Source organism: Gouania willdenowi, chromosome 16, assembly GCF_900634775.1.
Source record: "Gouania willdenowi chromosome 16, fGouWil2.1, whole genome shotgun sequence".
NCBI classification, from domain to species: Eukaryota; Metazoa; Chordata; class Actinopteri; order Blenniiformes; family Gobiesocidae; genus Gouania; species Gouania willdenowi.
Window position 1 is genome coordinate 25,397,520 of NC_041059.1, and position 18,483 is coordinate 25,416,002.

The 18,483-nt window shown below is 39.0% G+C and overlaps 2 protein-coding genes across 19 annotated transcripts in view; both read right to left on the minus strand.

Annotated features, from left to right (window-relative positions):
• snap91a (synaptosome associated protein 91a) overlaps window positions 1-7,882 on the minus strand; it is a 63,591-nt gene extending 55,709 nt beyond the window's left edge. For all 15 annotated transcript variants that reach the window (XR_003675762.1, XM_028470273.1, XM_028470272.1 and 12 more), the window contains exon 1: window positions 7,204-7,882. Coding sequence is in view for 14 of the 15 variants with exons in the window: in XM_028470273.1 (XP_028326074.1) it covers window positions 7,204-7,333 (130 nt within the window). In the remaining variant the exon portion in view is untranslated. The remainder of the gene's footprint in view (window positions 1-7,203) is intronic.
• A 1,219-nt stretch (window positions 7,883-9,101) lies between these two features.
• dop1a (DOP1 leucine zipper like protein A) overlaps window positions 9,102-18,483 on the minus strand; it is a 40,629-nt gene continuing 31,247 nt past the window's right edge. For 3 of the 4 annotated variants that reach the window (XM_028470316.1, XM_028470317.1, XM_028470313.1), the window contains 12 exons: window positions 18,359-18,425; window positions 17,015-17,159; window positions 16,612-16,691; window positions 15,792-15,901; window positions 15,466-15,615; window positions 15,247-15,308; window positions 13,818-13,970; window positions 11,973-12,109; window positions 11,833-11,888; window positions 11,572-11,736; window positions 11,257-11,386; window positions 9,743-10,051 (listed from right to left, as the gene is read on the minus strand). In XM_028470316.1, coding sequence (XP_028326117.1) covers window positions 9,743-10,051; window positions 11,257-11,386; window positions 11,572-11,736; window positions 11,833-11,888; window positions 11,973-12,109; window positions 13,818-13,970; window positions 15,247-15,308; window positions 15,466-15,615; window positions 15,792-15,901; window positions 16,612-16,691; window positions 17,015-17,159; window positions 18,359-18,425 — 1,564 coding nt within the window. Of the gene's footprint in view, window positions 10,052-11,256; window positions 11,387-11,571; window positions 11,737-11,832; window positions 11,889-11,972; window positions 12,110-13,817; window positions 13,971-15,246; window positions 15,309-15,465; window positions 15,616-15,791; window positions 15,902-16,611; window positions 16,692-17,014; window positions 17,160-18,358; window positions 18,426-18,483 lie in introns of all 4 variants that reach the window. The other variant, XM_028470314.1, reaches the window with a different exon arrangement.

Consider the following 18,483-nt stretch of genomic DNA (forward strand, 5'->3'; position numbering starts at 1 on the left):
CTCCACAGCAGTCATGGAATATGACATGGGACTTCGGTTTAATTCAAAAGCTGCAACGTTTATTTTGCCAATCATTGAAAAACTGTTTTGTTATTTAGCCATTGTGGTCCTCTTTCATTTATTCTGTGTCTTTGTTTATTCTGTTTGAGTCTGGCCTCCTGTGTGTGTTTAACCCTTGTCTTTGTGTTGCAGGTATTCCTGCTTGTGGCTCCACCCCCAGTGATGTCTGTGTGCTTGATTTCTGAAGCTACCTCATGTTTTCCACCCAGGTGTGGCCCGTTCCCAATCAAGCTTCCCTCACTATTTAGCTGAGTGCTTGGACAGCACAATTGCTGGATCATTGTGTATTGTCAACCCTCCTCGTGTCCTGCTGCCCAGTTTTCGCTGTGCTTCCTTGTGTCTTTTTGGATTTTTGGTTTCATGATTTAAAAAAATGGACTACTACCAACGTTACAACTGCCTACATCCTCCATCGCTCTCCGCATTTGGGTCTACACCTAACCCTGACAAAAACGGCATACAGCTTATCATCAATCTGCTCCGGTCACATGCTTCCTCACTCCGCACACTGGTTGAGTGACCAGCGCATTCATTTGCAGTTAAAGGGCCACACACACACACACACGCACGCACACGCGCACACACACGCACGCACGCACACACACACACACACACACACACACACACACACACACACACACACACACACACACACACACACACACACACACACACTCACTCACTCACTCACTCACTCACTCACTCACTCACTCACTCACTCTCTGATAACAAATGTTATGTTCAGGTCCTGCGTGAAAATTCTTCAACTCTTCCACTCCATGACAGTCACAAAGCTGCGTTTAGGTCCCAAAACATGGTACCGTTTGATTTTCTGTGAATCTGTATCAAGTAGTACCGAAGGAATTCGGTCGGTACGTGAAAAAAAAAAAAAACCTGAATTCCCAGGATTGTCAGGAGGAGGAGTTTCCGCTAGGTGACGTCAAGTAGCGAAAAAAATGTTGAATAAAAAGGGAAGGAGGAAACGGAACTTTCTCAACTTTGACCCTCTGAATGAGGCTAAAGAGATGTATATCACTAGGGATGTAACAATTAATCGTAAGGCAGTTAAAAATCGATTCATAGGTATCACGGTTGATATCAATTTTCTGAAAATTGAATTGCAGTACTTTTTTTAACCAGCAGAGGGCGCTATCCACAAGTGTAGGCGGCGGGCGGAGTCTGCTAATACTTTCTTTCTGGCTGCCTTCTACTCTTAAATATGTTAATAAATGATTCATTACCCCTTTAGCACCGAAAGAATATCTGTAATATTACTTGAATATCTGTAAAAGTCACGTTTTTCTATTAGTTCTGTCTGCTAGCATAGCTTCTCTTCTTCACTGCAAGATATCTGCATGTCAACCGACCACTGTGTTACCAGCGCCCTCTGCTGGTCCAAACAAATATGACGTAAATCAGTGTAATCACGTTTTTTTTTCCAAGTCCAATTGTTAAGGCACAAAATACATTTTCAGTTGCACTTTTAAAAGAAAAAGAACTATTATGCAGTTTTGCATTGTTTATTATAGAACCAGAATTTAAATTAATATGCTTCATTTTCATTTGTATTATTCCTTTATTTATTTCATTCAAGATTTATTTTTAGTTAAATTGCATTGTTTTGAATTGTTTATCAAGGAATTCTTTTGACAATGAAAAATAAAATGAAAATAGTACAGTATTTTCTAGTTTTTTTCCCAATAAAATTTTTTGTCTAGTCCCATTTTGTAAAATAAATCGTGAGAGAATCGTATCGTGAACCCAGTATCGTGAATCGAATCGTATCGGGAGTTGAGTGAATCGCTACATCCCTATATATCACTGTAGCAAAACCATTATAAAGTGATTTTTTTTCACAATACTGCCCCTTTAATAAATCTAGTCATCTTTTTGAGGTGATGGAGGAAATAAATTGACTGATGTCCAGGTCATTTGAAATATCAGCATTAAAAGATCCACACTGACACTACTGTATTCTTACATATTCCCAATGATAATAAATAGATCTTGTTTATGCAGCACTTTACAACGAAATAAAAAAGTGACGTTTTTTAGGTACCAAAAACATTCAAGCAAAGAAATTAAGGACATACAGCCCCCAATGTGCCCCTAAATGATTATCTTGATGCTGATACAATGTAGTTTAATTGAGACAGGTGAGTCTATTCTAAAACAGGCAAAGATTAGGTTAGAAAAAAAAGATGTAGTTCAGATTGGCATTTTTTTTTGTCAAATTAATGGAACATTAATTCAGTTTTTTCCATCTGTTTTCCAGCAATTATGGCAAATCAAAGGGCCTATATTATTAGTAGTGGTATTAGCAGTGTTTCTACAGAGCTAGATCATTCCATTGTTATGGAGCAGGGAGACTCCCACACCCTGCAGGATTGAAGCCCTCCAGGACCAAGTTTATTCATCGCTGATCTAAACTCTTACAAGCTTTTACATTTTCTCCTATTGGCTTCAACATGTAGTTTAGAAACTTGCAGTACACGTAAAGTCTGTGGAATAGCATTCATTGAAAGAGACACTCCTTACTAGGGATGTAACGATTATTCGTAAGGTAGTTAAAAATCGATTCATACGTATCACGGTTCACGTCGATGCTCTGAAAATTGAATCGCAGTACTTATATATATATATATATATATATATATATATATATATATTTATCCTCCTCCTCTAAAAGTGTAGGCGGCATGCGGAATCTGCTACTACTCTCTTTCTGGCCGCCTTCTACTCTTAAACATGTTCATAAATGATTCTTTACCCCTTTAGCACCGAAAGCATATCTGTAATATTACGTGAATATCTGTAAAAGTCACGTTTTTCTATTAGCTCTGTCTGCTGGCATAGCTTCTCTTCTTCACTGCAAGGATATCTGCATGCCAACCGACCACTGAGTTACAAGCACCCTCTGCTGGTCCAAACAAATATCTGACGTAAATACAATGCAATGACTGTTTTTTTTTTTTTTTTAAGTCTAATTGTTAAGGCACAAAATACATTTTCAGTTGCACTTTTAAAAAGAAAAAGAACTATTATGTAGTTTTGCATTGTTTACTATAGAACCAAAATTTCAATTAATAGGCTTCTTCATTTGTATTATTCCTTTATTTATTTCATTCAAGATTTATTTTTAGTTAAATTGCATTGTTTTGAATTGTTTATCAAGGGATTCTTTTGACAATTAAATATAAAAGGAAAATAGTACAGTATTTTCTAGTTTTTCCCCCCAAAAAAATAAAGTCCCATTTTGTAAAATAAATCGTGAGAGAATCGTATCGTGAACCCAGTATCGTGAATCGAATTGTATTTTGTTTATTTATATGTTTATTTGATAGGGACAGAACAAGAAGCAATGTTACTAGTAACCGATGCCATATTCATAAACCATATAGCTAACAGCTAATTCGCAGACCTGGTCCCTAAGACATAAAAATACATTTACATAAATCATTACAAATAATACAAATTACAAAAGGCAATAAAATATTATACACGTCTGTTGTGTCCACAAGTTTGAGTCAGTTTGAGCCATTGTTTAACTTTACTTTTAAACTCATGCAGGTCTGTTAAAGTTTTCAGATCAGCAGGTAAAGTGTTCCAGATCTGTGGCCCTTGTACTGCGAACGCTGTCTGTCCAAAAGCTCTTCTGCATCTGGCTGGTCTGAAGTCTCCACTGACAGCGCCCCTTGTGACGATCCCGTGAGCTGCACATTTTTCAATCATCCCTGCAGCGATATCGGGAGCGAGGTTGTTGACACATTTAAAAACAAATTTCACAAAAGAGTACTTCTTAAAATTTTCAAAACTTTAAAAGATTATGCTTCTCTTGAATTTTGCAATAGTGCCACATCATGGGCTTTTTATCAAGCACTTTTAAAGCTTGTTTGTACAGGGAGATCACACCTTTCTGAGTGGACTGATTAGCTTGGCCCCACACAGTGATACAATATGAAAATCGGGAGTTGAGTGAATCGTTACATCCCTACTCCTTACATCTTGAAACCTTGAGCACATTCACACACTCGAAACCCAGCTGCACCTCCTTTGATTGAAAAAGTGCGGATTTGGAACTGTTCATATCCTGCTGTACATCACACTCAGAGCACACACTCCAGCTATTGCTGTTTAGTTGATCTGTAACGCTGCCATCTGTCCGTCTCTAAAGATAATGATGGAAATCACAGCACATTTGAACACACAAGCCTGGGTTTATTTATACTATAGACCTCCATTGTGAAATGTGATGGACAACCTCAGCACCCAGTTCAATCTAAATCTATATCTCGCTTCACAGGATGTGAGGTGAATCAAACCAACACATGTAAAGTCAACAGTGGAACAATCCATGAGGGATATTTTTAGACCGAGGACGCACGGCTAACAAAAGCTAGCATTCACTGTCCTTCTTTCTGCCAAACAAAGACATGTAGCCTAAGCCTACATGTTCTGTGCAGTGACGGCCTGGTGACTTTTAGGTGTTCTTCATTCAAGTTTATTTCACACATTGTATTTGAAACCAACTGTGATGTGATACGTAGCATCACTGCCTCACAGGAAGATACTATACCCCAGTTCCACTCTTACTCTTCAAATTATTTATGCTAGCTTAGCCTAGCTAACCTGGACAGCCTGGGGGATTCCCCGCCTTCCATCCTCCTCATGCTGGGATAGCTTCAAGTATCCAGGTTGCAGAACAGAACAAAGAACAATGCCAGTTTAAACTAAATTGCATTCAATTTATTAGTATATTATAAAGAGCAACTAATAATTGACTATAAAAGTAATGGGGGATGAATGGTAGTATTTCACGCAAGGGTAAATTTGTCAAATTCAAAAAGACAGAATACAACACCGTAGTGTAATATTTACACACGGGCCAAATAATGCAACAGTTTGATGATTTGATCTTGAGTGGGCCACAGATTTTATATAGAGAAAAAATAATAACTTAAAATGACTGTTCCCTAGTTAGTACTTCGACATATAACTGATATATAAAGTATGTAAGGTGTCTACAATATCCAAGCAATACATGACAGATAAGCAATGAACATCAGATATCAAAATTGCATTAATTTAAAGTGCATTTAATATTGTAACACCTCATTCATTTGATTCCTACAGAGTTTATTCGTGTTTCTCATTAACATTTTTAAACCAGTACAAAAACATGGCTCTGAGAATCAATGCCAAACCCCACAATCTGATGGTCATGATCTTATGACCGTTTGGTAGAGCTATCGTCAAACCCAACAGCTGAGCTGGGGTTTAAAAACCTTCCTGTATAAACACCAACGTGAGGTAAAACGAACCATGCAAAAGGAAACCTTACATTAACATGGAGCTGAGATTTTAGTCTAGCCTGAACTACCTAAACTAGCAGCATGTATAGCAGTATTGGGAAGACTTTCTGAATGCACAAGACCAAAAAGGTTAGGAACAATTGATCTATAGTATGCTATCACTCAAGCACCTGTTTCCATGATAACAGAATACTGCATTCTGCTAGATTTCAGAGAAATTCAGTTTTGTGAAAGAGTCTGAGTGCTAAAATAACCTGCTTATACTTTAAACCTGTGAGACAAACCTGTGGTTTTCTATGTTTTACATACAAGACATGACAAAAACTATATATATATAGACATGATAATGCAGTACATACACAATACAATGAGACAATGACAATGGGGAGTGGATATTTACAAATTTACTGTGTGTGTGTGTTAAGAAGAGCAGTATATACTCTGTTTTACTCAGCTGTCATTCATGTGAAATTGATTGACAATGTTTTGTAATTCCTGTGAAATGGATTCAGTGCCATAGATACATTCTGAATTTCTTCAGTGACACAGATATGGTGATGTATTGTGGATGAAATTTCCTGCGATATATCGATTATCGCCATATCACAATAATACCGTTACCCAGCCCTATATCGCACATATGATCCAATGTACATGACCACAGGGTGAGTGAAATCCAACATGAAGAAACAATAGAGAATAGTTCTTGGCTGTAGCAGAGCATTGCAGTACTGGCAGATGACTCATAGCTGACAGAAATGTCTTAGAATTGTGTTACTGCTACTGATGTTCATTGTCCAAAAAACATCTGCACTGCAGTGTCTTATATTCCCCAAGCCACAGGTGTCAAACTCAAGGCCCGGGGGCCAAATCAGGCCCTTTAAATCATCAAATTTGGCCCACTCGAGAAAGTAAAAATGATAGATCAAAATATGTTAACATTTTGTAGATTAACTAATTCAGTTGTAGATATCTCAGCCCATCCAAAGCAGAGCTCACTTTTCCAGTTCTTATATTTTTAATCTCAAATTGTTGAAAGAATTCTCAGTTTTCCCAAATTCTACTCAAATGAATCCATGGAATGTCCCCAAATTCCCAGTCAGTATTTGGCCCCTCAGTTTGACACACCTGCACTAATAGCAGAAGAAATGTGTAATGGCCAGACCAAAAATCATCATCATCCTCATCTCCACTCATGAGTACATGCTTAGAACTACAATTGAATTTGTTGAAACAGGGAGACATCTAAAACCTGCAGGACAGCAGTCCTCCAGGAGGGTGACATCACACTACTACCACTTAGCCTAGCAGTGGGAATGATAGGATGGATGGATTTAACTATTCCAATCAATACTAACCTTCACCTGTCCTCTATTCTTGAACACAAGTCTTTCCTCCAGGGAATCTAACCTGTAACCTCAAACTGGGCCATTTGTCCAACATTTCAAAGCTCAAGAAATCAACTCATTCCCCAGGTAATACATCCACTCCTGACACCTCCACAGATTACAGGTTCTCAATCACTGAGACATTCGTGACATTGCAGCTGCTCATGCAATGAAATATAACAGCAGAGGACCACCTTTAGCATCTGAACCCAGCACTGACTGGTGCTCATCTATGGGAGGGGTGGGTTGCACATATGACTGCACAATGGGGAGTGAGATGTGATCAGTGAAGGTGTGATGGCACTAATGGAAAAGATTTGGGGGGGAGAGAGAAACCATCATGGCCTAGAATAGAATAGAATAGATGAGGATGAGGATGGATGGAGCTAACACATGGATGCATAGATAGATGGATGGATGGATGGATGGATGGATGTACTTACACTCCAGGTGCTTTTTCTTCGGGGCAGTCTGTTCGTGGGTGGTGGCCTTGCACACAGCCCGGGACACCTCAGACCCAGTCAGGCTGTACTGGGCCGCAGCGATGCGGTCCGTCAGCGTCTGGCCCGACATCTTCTTCTTTCCTCTCCGTCCAACCTACGTCCAACCTCCGCCGTCCAGCACGGTCCTACCCCCCCTCCACCACACACACACACACACACACACTCACGGTAATCCCAGTAGCCCTTAAAGTCCAGCACTGGGATGGAAGCGGAGGATACTCAGAGGAGCTGAAGAAGGAGAGCAGTTGATGGAAGTTGCATAACACATAGGATGAGGTTTTAATTCCCTTTTCCGGTGCCGTGCGTGTGCACAGGAGCGAGCACGCGGTCCTTTCCTCTCATTCACACTGAGCATCCACGCTGTGCTCCGTATTAACGCTGATGTTCCGTGTAATGGTGCTGCTGCCTCCTGGATTATCCTCCTCCTCCTCCTGTATCAGCGGGGTGTGCAGAGCATCCTCCTCCCCCCCCATCCCACCATTAATACAGACCAGCCGCTCTCACTACAGACGTCCACAGACAGACTAAAGTGCTCCTTAAAGAAGCCCCTTTAACCCCCCAGTGAATCCCTTTGATTCTTAGTCTGACTTGTTTGTTTAAAGTAGTAATCTATTAACGTTTTTTTTCCAGCAAGCCCCGCCTCCTCCTTTCAGTCAGATGACGCAGCAGTTTCAACCAACCATGCTGAAGCCTGTAATATCGCGAGATCTTAAATAAAATACTATAGCCCGTGTTTTCAAGTGTTTGATGAAGGTCAGAAAGGCTCCTCATCGCTCCTAGCCAATCACAACATAGTAGTCTCTGTCCATGGTCCTGATCTAATTCAAACGTTACAGATTACATTTAAAATACAATTAAAACCCCAATGACCCTGTACTGTAATTACTCACTCATCCATCTTCTGTATATAGACATTCAGCTAATACCAGTTTACTCAGTTAAAACCAGCAGCACGCCCATTCACTCCTGGTAACAGTCCTATAATAGTTTTAGGATTAAATTAACCATCTTTAAATGTTTCAGATCTGGTGTATGATTATATATATATATATATATATACATGAAATTTATAAACACAAGGTGGATTTTCTATAAAATTTAAAGAAAATGAAACAATAGCTAAAATAATAAGAAATAAAGTGATAGCCTTCCTGATTGTCTTATCCTCTAATTAAAAAGAAACCGTGAAAATTTCGGATTTAATAAGTATTTTTCTAACTTGTACCCTTTCGGACTATACAGTTATAATTGAAACATTTGAAACATTTTAAAAACATACTTTTAACCAGTAATTATTTTTTTTCATCAATTACTAGACATTTCAGGTGACTGCATTTCAATTCCAGGCAACTCCACATGGGGTCACGACCCCAAGGTTGAAAAACACTGGTCTAGTGGATGTTTTAGAGTCTGCTAATCTTCCATGTATTCAAACATTCATCTTACCTTAGACCAGTGGTTCCCAAACTTTTTGTGCCCATGGTACACCAAAGGACAAGTAAAAATCTGAAGGCACACCTATTGTGCTTAATCGCTTTTATAACACGTGTTATCACTCAGATCATGTGCAATATCTGTAAATGTGCATAATTACTGACTAATGCCAAATAAAATTTGACAAAGACAACTATTTTTTTTATATTTATTAACAAAATATTTCAAAAGCATTTTTAGGTATAGAGTTTTCCACTGTATTATGAGTGCATACAAAGTAGTAAATTAAATAATTATTTAATGTGTACTGTAGTTGTATATTGCAATAATTAGGGCCCTATGAATCGGTTTGATTTTTTCCAAAACTGATCGGTTCTGATTTTAGGAGTCAGTGATGATTTGCGTAGTTTTTTGGCAGTTTAGTTGCTGTTTCGGATGGTTTAGGCGGTGTTTAACACTGCCAAGTTGGGAGGGGGGGCAGACAGTGCACCTAATGAGGGGTCCCCAGAAACATTTCCCCATAAAAAAAACCTTTGCCTCAAGGTGACGGCGTTTCATACCGATTCTGTCCATTTCCGCGTTCAGAGATATTTGTTTTCATTGATCGATTCCCTGTTTTCGTCCGCTAATCTGTTAACGTGGATTTTGTAGAGCCCTAAATAATAACGTATGGTTGTCACAAAATCCCACGGCACACCGTTTGAGAAGCACTGCCTTAGACTGACTTGTCTTAATGTGTGATACATGAAGTACTGCTGTTAGAAAAACTTTATTTATTAAGTCACGTTGATATGGAATGGCACAGCCTCTTCATTGTCCTAAAGGAATGACATGAAATGTTAAAAATCATTAAAGTTGTTTAATATATACAAATACTTAAAAGTAAATACAGCAGTCTTTGAAAAGTAAAAGGATTGTTATAAATACAAAAATGTACAAACGGTCCCAATTATATCCCTATAATTGTTCTGTAATGTACAGGTTGAGGTTTTAAAGTATTGTTCAGTCCGGTATCAGTGTTTCATCCTTCACTTCAGTGTTGATCTCACGTCTTAATGAGGCCCTCTAAAAAGTCTTTTTCAACCATCTCCTCGATGTTTTGCCGAGCTCGACTCCAGAACACTTTCTGGCTCTCCAGCTTGTGGCCCTCCTTGTGAGCAGGAAAGCCGGTGTCTGAAGAACCGTGGCTGTAGCTGGAGCCTGAGCGGCTGCTGGCCTTGCTGTTGAACACGTGGCTGAGCAGGTTAAAGAAAGGTAGCAGCTGCTCCATGCTGCGGATCACGTAGAGCGTTAGCATCAGGTGACCAGGTTCCCAGGACAGGGTCCGGGTGGAGCAGTCCTCCTCCGGGTTTTTCTTGGAAACAACAACATTTCTCAGATCAAAAACAGGCTGTGCATTCTGATGCCTCACTAAGTTCATTGACAGTTACCATCATTTCTGGACTATGAGGTGCTACTTTTGTCCCACGCTTTGAACCCTGCTGCTTAAAGCTGATATCCGGAGTTTCTGAGAAATCTATGTTTATTTATTTATTCTTTTGAAATCCGAAAAAAAATACTTAACTAGTCTTTTACTATGGTCTACTGCCGGTGGTCATTCATAACATTAATGTAAATAAGCCCCTCCTTCGTCCTATAGACCCATATACAAATGGAATCGATCGCCGACTGCACCCAGCCAATAGGCTTTGACTTCCTGTTTTTGAGACTGTCAAAGTAAATGTGGAACTGTGCACGGAAACAAGTCCACACATCACAACAACAAACAGGTAAATATGATTTTGGCTCTTAACTGACCCATAGATCTACAGTATATCAATGTGACCCAATGCAACCTCATTATGTTCCACGATGCGCGTGCAGAAAAGCAGAGGCGTGGCTTCTGGTAGATTGGGAGAGGAAGTGGGAGGAAGTGGAGCTGCTTAGGGCGGGACATCGAGAAGTTTCTCAGAAATTCCGGATATCAGCTTTAAACAATGACGCGTCTAATGACACTGTTTACATTAAATCAAGCACACTCCCACTGAATCACTCTGATCAGTCATTTTGTCCTGCACACACCATCATCATGGCAAAGACAGAGAAATGCATACGATGCAGCTTTCTAGTTGTCACACAGAGAAAAAGAAGCCTGGATTGGGTTTGTTCAGAAGTGATTGCGTCCGTATTCTGATCGTTTTGCGGTAGTTCACGGTAAGAAGAACAAACAAAGCGGTGTATCAGTCTAATTCCAGTAAAAAGTGACAATTAAAAGCTGTAAATTGACTGATATGTAGACGTGGGGCAATGAGGAGGTTAGTTCATGTGGAGAAGGAAACATATTAGTTGAAACTTATCAGAATACACGGAAATCTCTGTTAAAGCGAACAGGAGTACAGCAGCCCGCCTACCTGCCCATTCTGATTGGCTGCGTCATCTGAAGGACACCCTCATCAGCCAAAAGAGTGCAGCCTATGTGATGGTTTTTCTTGGAAAATTGCTAAATTATCAGAATGTGGCCAATACAGTGGTGTGCTTTATAGCCCGGAAAATAGGGTAACTCATTAAAGGATCAGATACCTTCGCTCGTTTCCTCAGCAGCTTTACCAGTCGAACCACGTAGGGCTTAAACTCTCTCTGATGAGTTCCCTGCCGTCTGACTTCTAGCCCTGAATCATCTGATGCTTCTGGGATGAAGGCCCATCGGTACCTGGAATTAGGTGGCACTCAATCACAAGGAACATCTGATGAATGGTTTAAAAAACTTAAACATATTCTATCCACAGATTGTCACCATCTTAAAAAGGAAAAATAAAACCCCACACAAAAGTGTATAGAGCTTTACGAACACTGGTGTTCAATCTCTGACTGGTCTTCACATTTATTTTCACCCACATCTGGAATTGAGGAAGACTCTCTGGGGGTAAAGTCAGGGCCAGATCCAGGAGTTTGCAGGCGGAGAGGTAGAGGTTGAGCCAGCGCTGGCTGTTATAGGAGGTGGAGAAGCCGTTTCCTCCGGAGTATGTGGTCTCTAGTCCAGCCACAGATGGGCCTGATGTCCTGAAGACCAAATAAATCCAAGACAAAAAGCATAGAGTGACTTATGATGGTCATTTCAAGATGGACACAAGATTGGCTTTTCATCCAACAGTGTACCTTGATATGTCTTCATCTGCAGTCAACTCCTGCTCCATCAGTAAAAACACCTGGACCTACAGAAGCACGTGTGTACCAACAGGTGAGAGCACTGACGGGATTGTGTGTGACTGTGTGTGTGTGTGTGTGTAAGCACTCACCAGCTCAGTGATCATGGTGGGCCACAGTGATGTGAGGTGTTGTGGTGACATGCGCAACAGCAGCACTCGGAAGAACAGGAACACCTGGGCATGAAGGATGGGCACCTGAGGTAGACGCAGGCTCTCCACTAAACGCTCTGAAAAAAAAAACACATTACATACATTTAAAAAATGTTAGGTAGAACCGTTACCACCTGTTGATAACCAGCAACTTAAAAGAGATTCCCTCAACTCTCTTGAAATGTTTAGCTACATTTTGAGTGTAGAGGATCTCTAACACTAAGATTATTCCTATTATACCTATTCATTGCTTTAGAGTAGAATTCCACTCTAGACTTTGTTTGCATGTTTACACCCTATTACACCAAAATAAAGCAGGCTTTCCAGGCAAATGAATCCTAGAGTGGTTAAAACACTCCCAGATTTTCCATTGTCAAGGCATCCTTAGATACAACTTCAAGTCTAGATTATATAAAAACGGGAACCAGGGTTGGGGTCAATTACATTTATCAATTACAATTACATCTTTTATTATCCATGCTCAATTACAATCCAAGTCTTTTCACACTCTCGGAAATCCATAGCTGACGGTGTAAACAGCGAGTCTGACAGAGATTTAAATCATTTTTCCCCGTTGGAGCATTGATTCTTTGAAAACAATATTGTGGAAACGTGGCATTGGTCTTCAAGTTAGAAATGCTGAGTTAGCTGCTAAAGCTAATGCTGCACACGAGCTAAAATAATCTGTTTTTCAACAGTGATCAATCATCTAAACAGTGCTGTTTCATTTATCAACCTGTCCATCTTGTGCACCTCCTTCAAATTTGTAAATTGAATTAAAATAACAGCTTAATAAAAATAATCATGGACCTGGTTAGTGAATGGTGGACCTCGTGAATGTACCTTTTCAAAGTGAGAACTCACACTGTCCTTTTCACACTCGGAAATCTTGCTTGTACCATCAATAATAACAATACATTATATTTATAAGCACTTTTCAAAAAGTCAAAGACACTTTACAGTTGTTAGAATAACTATAAAAGTAAAAAAAATAAAAAATAAAAATACCAGCAATAAAGGTAAATAGAGAAAATACAGGAGCTGGAAGCAGAGGAGGCCGGTTGCTTTAATACCGCTTCTCTCATCGATTTTACAAAAGTATTTATATTTTTGTATATTTTAATACTTGAACTCAATTACAATTCAATTACAATTACAATGGCAACAGATTTTTCTTTCAATTACAATTATGTCATAATTGTCAATAATTATCAATTACGCAGTTACAATTATAACTGACCCCAACCCTGATGTGAACACACGACAATCATCCAGGATATATATATATATATATATATATATATATATATATATATATTTTTTTTTTTTTAAAGTAATAATAATTTAGAAAAAATTACTACTACAAAAATATTAATAATTGTAGAAGTAATAACAGTAACAATAACAATAATACTATAAAGTCCAATAACATTTTGTTCCAAATATTTTAAATATAGTTTTAAATACTGTGACTGAAGTCAGGTAACTTTCCATTCCACAATGACTTCCATAAGGCACAATTCTCACCAATAGAAAATCAGGAGTAAAACTGTATATTAATCCGTTGGTGTATCAGAGCTTTGATAACAACCGACTAGCCAGTAGGACAAATGACATAAAACCAGTGAACAGTGGCTACGACAAAGCTAATAATAAATCAGCAATGTCCTACTGACAGTGAAGTGCTGCTATAAAGTGAAGAAGAATGTGATCGTAGTCTATTGGTCAGTATGGATTAAGTGTTATCCACAGGCTGTGTTTTTAGATGAATGTGTACATTTTTACCCTGAATATCTGGCAGATATTTCTGGTACTGGTCGACTTCGCTGCTGTAGATTGTGAAAGCCAGGCGTTTGAGCAGCATAGCCCTCTGCTCCAGCTCTGCATCTCTGTTGGTGAACAGGCTCAGAGAGCTGCTCTGGGCCACGGCCACCCGGGCTGAGGAGAGACACAGTGCCATGATCGCTCAAACAAGTTCCATCTTTAATGCTTGAATATGTAGAGAAAAAAAGCATTATTTAAGGAAATATTTCTATATAAAGAGCCTGATTTACTAAGGTACATTTAGTACACTCGCTAATAGACAGATTGCATGTTGCGTGTGATTTACTAAGGTCATCCAGTCAGTTGATAACGAGGCCAAAACGTGATGAACATTGCCTTGCTTAAATTAGGGATTTGCACACGCAAGCTCAAGTGAGAACGCAATAAAACCTTTTTAGTGGCATTAGCGGAGGAAGATAATTAACATATTCTTGAATTACTATGTGGCCATACCAGCCAATCACTGCCCGATCCTGTTAGATCTCGGAAGCTAAGAAGGTCTGGGCCTGGTTAGTAGTTGGATGGGAAACCATTGAGATTTCCAGGTGCCACAGTGGGGTGGCAGTCACTGTCATTGTGTCCTTGGGCAAGGCACTTCACCCACATTAGTATGAATGTAGTGTGTGAGTGACTGTTGGTGGTGGTCAGAGGGACCGATGGCGCACTATGGCAGCCTCGCTTCCGTCAGTCTGCCCCAGGGCAGCTGTGGCCATAATAGTAGCTTACCACCACTAAGTTTGGAGTGAAAGAAAAACCCCTAAATTTGTAAAGCGACTTTGAGTGTCTATGATAAAGTGCTATATAAAATTGATGCATTATTATTATAGAAAAAGTTGCAACCTGGAGATATTTCACATAATTTCATTAATTTAGAGTTTAGATTGTATTTGAATGAAAGGAATATTGGAGATCTAGTTAAATATGTATTATTCTAATTATATTTGGATTTTGGAAAGATTATTTTTATGTTGATAGAGACGGAGGTTTGCACTGATGTCATCGCTCTGTCCATTCAGTCAGATCAGAGATGCTTCGGGTGGAGTGTTTGACACAAAGTCATGTGGAAGAAAAATAGTTTCCTAAAACGTTTTTCATTCACTCATTCAAAAATGTTGACTTAAGCAGCAACAATTTTTCCACTCTGCTGCTGTTTTTGCCGACATCTCCTCTCATTCATGCCTGTAGCTGTCATGCATAAAGCTGACAGTTAAACATGCTAATACGAAAAATCACATCTCATCATGTGTTACATTGACCTTTTTTTAGTGTGCCATAGCTGATCTGCCCACATTGTATATTCATTAGAGACATATTCAACAGATTGCTCGTGTTATTTTTACACAGACAGTTAGTAAATCAGGCTCTGAGTGATAAATGAAACTGATCTTACTCATAAGGTCTCTAAATGTGGTCTTGTCATGTGTCATCAAGTGGTCGATGATTGATCGCCAACTGAAGAAAAAGAAATGAAATTAGATTATTAGACCGTTAATAGGAAGCTACACATTAGCATCATTGGTGACAGTAAGTGTGACCTCATCATTCTTTTAAACATTTACTCTTGCCACTGAGTAAACCTTAAAGGCTTAAAAGTTTCTCTCCCACTCACTGGCTGACACAGGAGGAATCCATCTGAAAGAAGGTGTGGTCCATGAAAAGGTCAAAAGCCTCCTTCTTCCAGGCACGTCGGGTGTACTGGTACCCACTCAGGCTGCTCAGCAGCTGGATACAGGCCCTGTAGCTGGGGGCGTTGTGAGCACTGCCAGCAGAAACATCAACAACAAACTTTAGGACATCTGCAAACAGCACAAGCTCGTTTTTTTTTAAACGTATTTAAAAAAGAAAAAAAGTGTTTTGTTTTTATAATCTGTTGGATGGGGAAAAACATTTTCTTAAAAAGTTTAATGGAGTGTTTGCAAAGCTGCTGTGACCCACCTGTGGTTGCGGAGGTAGGGCACTACATAATGCATGATATTAACCAGCAGTGGGATGACCTTTTCCTTCTCGTCACTGTAAAACACCATGTCCAACAGATGAGCCAGCACCTGAAAATGGACCCAGCATGCTTTAGGTATTGGTTAACTGCCAGCGGTCATATGGAGAATTATCATTAAATAACAGCCTTATGACAAATATTTTTTATTACGTCATACACAATTTCTTTCTAGTGGCTTGAATATATAGAAAAATAACTTGAGATTTATTTACTAAATTGTGATGACTTTGCATTGACTTAATTTGTAAATTAGTTTTGCAATCAATCATTCTAGCAAGTAATTAAATAATTTGCATGTCCTCTAATCTGCACCACTCTTTTTCACTAACTTACTTTTTTAACCCCAAAACTATATTAATTCAGCCTTCAAGAGCATTTTTATCTCATGTGTATTTGTTAATAATACGTTTATCAATGTCATCAGTTCACTTTAGTTTCTAACGACAACCCAAAGACACAATAAGCAACCAGTGGGAAAACTTCAGAGCACCACGAAATAAATGCAGTCAAGAATAAAGCCATGACTGTTTAGTTATTGAATAACCATTATAGCATTATTGAGATGTCTGAGGTGGAGGTTGATTTCACGTACAAACAGCAACTAGCATAACTATTAAATGCTCTAAAGCAACTGAAATGAAGTGAGAGCAGCTTGAGACATGATCAGCATTAATAATAAAGAGTAAGCAGGATGTGCAGATCGATACTCTACATCACAGCTGTAACAATTAGGTTAGGTCACACACACACTGTTTATACCTCTGCCAGCAGTGTGAGGGCATGCACGCTGTAAACTGATGGAGTGAAGCTGGAGGTCTCCGTCACTGTGAGCATTAAATCTACAGAAACACACAAACATAATCAGCTGTTGTAGCTTCAGAGCAGATAACCAACGCTCATGTTCATTAAAAATCTGCTTAGATGCTTTTGTTGCTGGAACAAACTCAAACGACTATAGTTATTTTGTACTTTCAACTACACTTCATCACAAGACTAAAATCATGTGACTTTTCCATCACAGAGACTTGAGAGAAGGCTGCAAAATAAACTGAATAAATAATGAGAACAATGGGAGTATATTCACTTGTTTGTGAAATCAACCCCTGAAACGGCTCCTAGCTCATATTAACAGGTTTTGTTCAAGTGTTGGCAAACTGCTCACCTTCCACATCTGCCTCTAGATTGGCTCCTTCTACAACTATCTGAGGAGAGGCCTTCACCTCCAGGTTTCTTCTCAGCCACGTGGTTTGCTCCAACGAGGAGCCTGCGATCGTCCCGATGGCTTCCACCACTTTATGGGTTACATCCTGATCACAGACAATCAGCCACATATCTTACAGCAGAGATGGGTAACTTTAATCACTGAGTAGTTATTATTATTAATAATAATAATACATTTTATTGATGGGCGCCTTTCAAAAAAACCCAAGGACATCTTACAAGCAGAGTTAAAAATATATAGAACATAGAAAAACAAAGCAGCCTCAATCAAGGTTAAAAACAAACAATATAAAACTTTAGAGACTTAAAAGGAGGTAATTAACAGTTTACATAAAAAAATGGATGTGAAATGAACAGAAATGAAACTGAGTAGGCTTATTTGAACAGGTGGGTTTTGAGACGTGATTTGAAGATGGCCAGAAAGTCAATGTTTCGGATGTCAGGTGGGAGGGAGTTACAGAGGTGGGGGGCAGAGCGGTTGTAGGCTCTGGACCCCATGGTGGTCATGCAGACAGGAAGGATGAGGAGGCTGAGGGAGGAAGATAATCTGAGGGTCCGATTGGGTGTTTATGTGGAGGAGTTCAGTGAGGTACAGGAAAGAACAAAGGCTTTGTTCTTTCCTGTACCAATGTTCAAATTGGGGTTTTTTTTTAGTAGTTTTGTATGTTTTGAAACATTTTTATAAACAATTTTGTATTTTTTTATTTGTCATGTTTTGGTTTGTGGTCATTTTAAGTACTTTCCTCTCATTTGGGGAATTTTTGTTGTCAATTTGTGATAAAAAGTTATTGTGTTTTTTAGTTTTGTCATTTAGAGAATTTTCCTGTCATTTTCTGAATGTCTTGTGGTTTTGTGTCATTTTCTGTCACTTTGTGTAATGCTGTTGACAATTGTTCAAGTATTGAAGTGGTTGTTTTATGTTAATTTGTTGTCTTTTTGTGTGTTTAAGGAGTCATTTTGTGTATCTTTGAAAATGTTGTGTACTTATAGTTGACATTTTGTGCATTTTTTTTTCTTTTTCTGTGTTTGTGGACTTATTTTGTATATTCAGTGGGCTTCAATATTAATTTTAATTTCTGGGTTTTTTTTGGGGGCCTCACAAAATACGACAGAGAGCCGCGTGTGACCTCTGGGCCGCCAGTTGCCCATGTCTGTCTTACGATATTCAACTTTATAACTGAAATTCTGAAGTCTGCACAGATGATAAAGTTATGTAATAATATTCCAAATGAGGACAGACAATCTGACGACTGGACACCACGTAAAAGAGAAGAGCAGAAAGTACCTGCAGCTCCCGCTGATCCTTCTTATTCTCCAGGTTGGGATTCTTCAAAATGAACTCATTCAAAACTCTGCAGAGAAGACAGCAACAAAAAGAGATGATACATCTAAAGAATAAATGCCTGACTC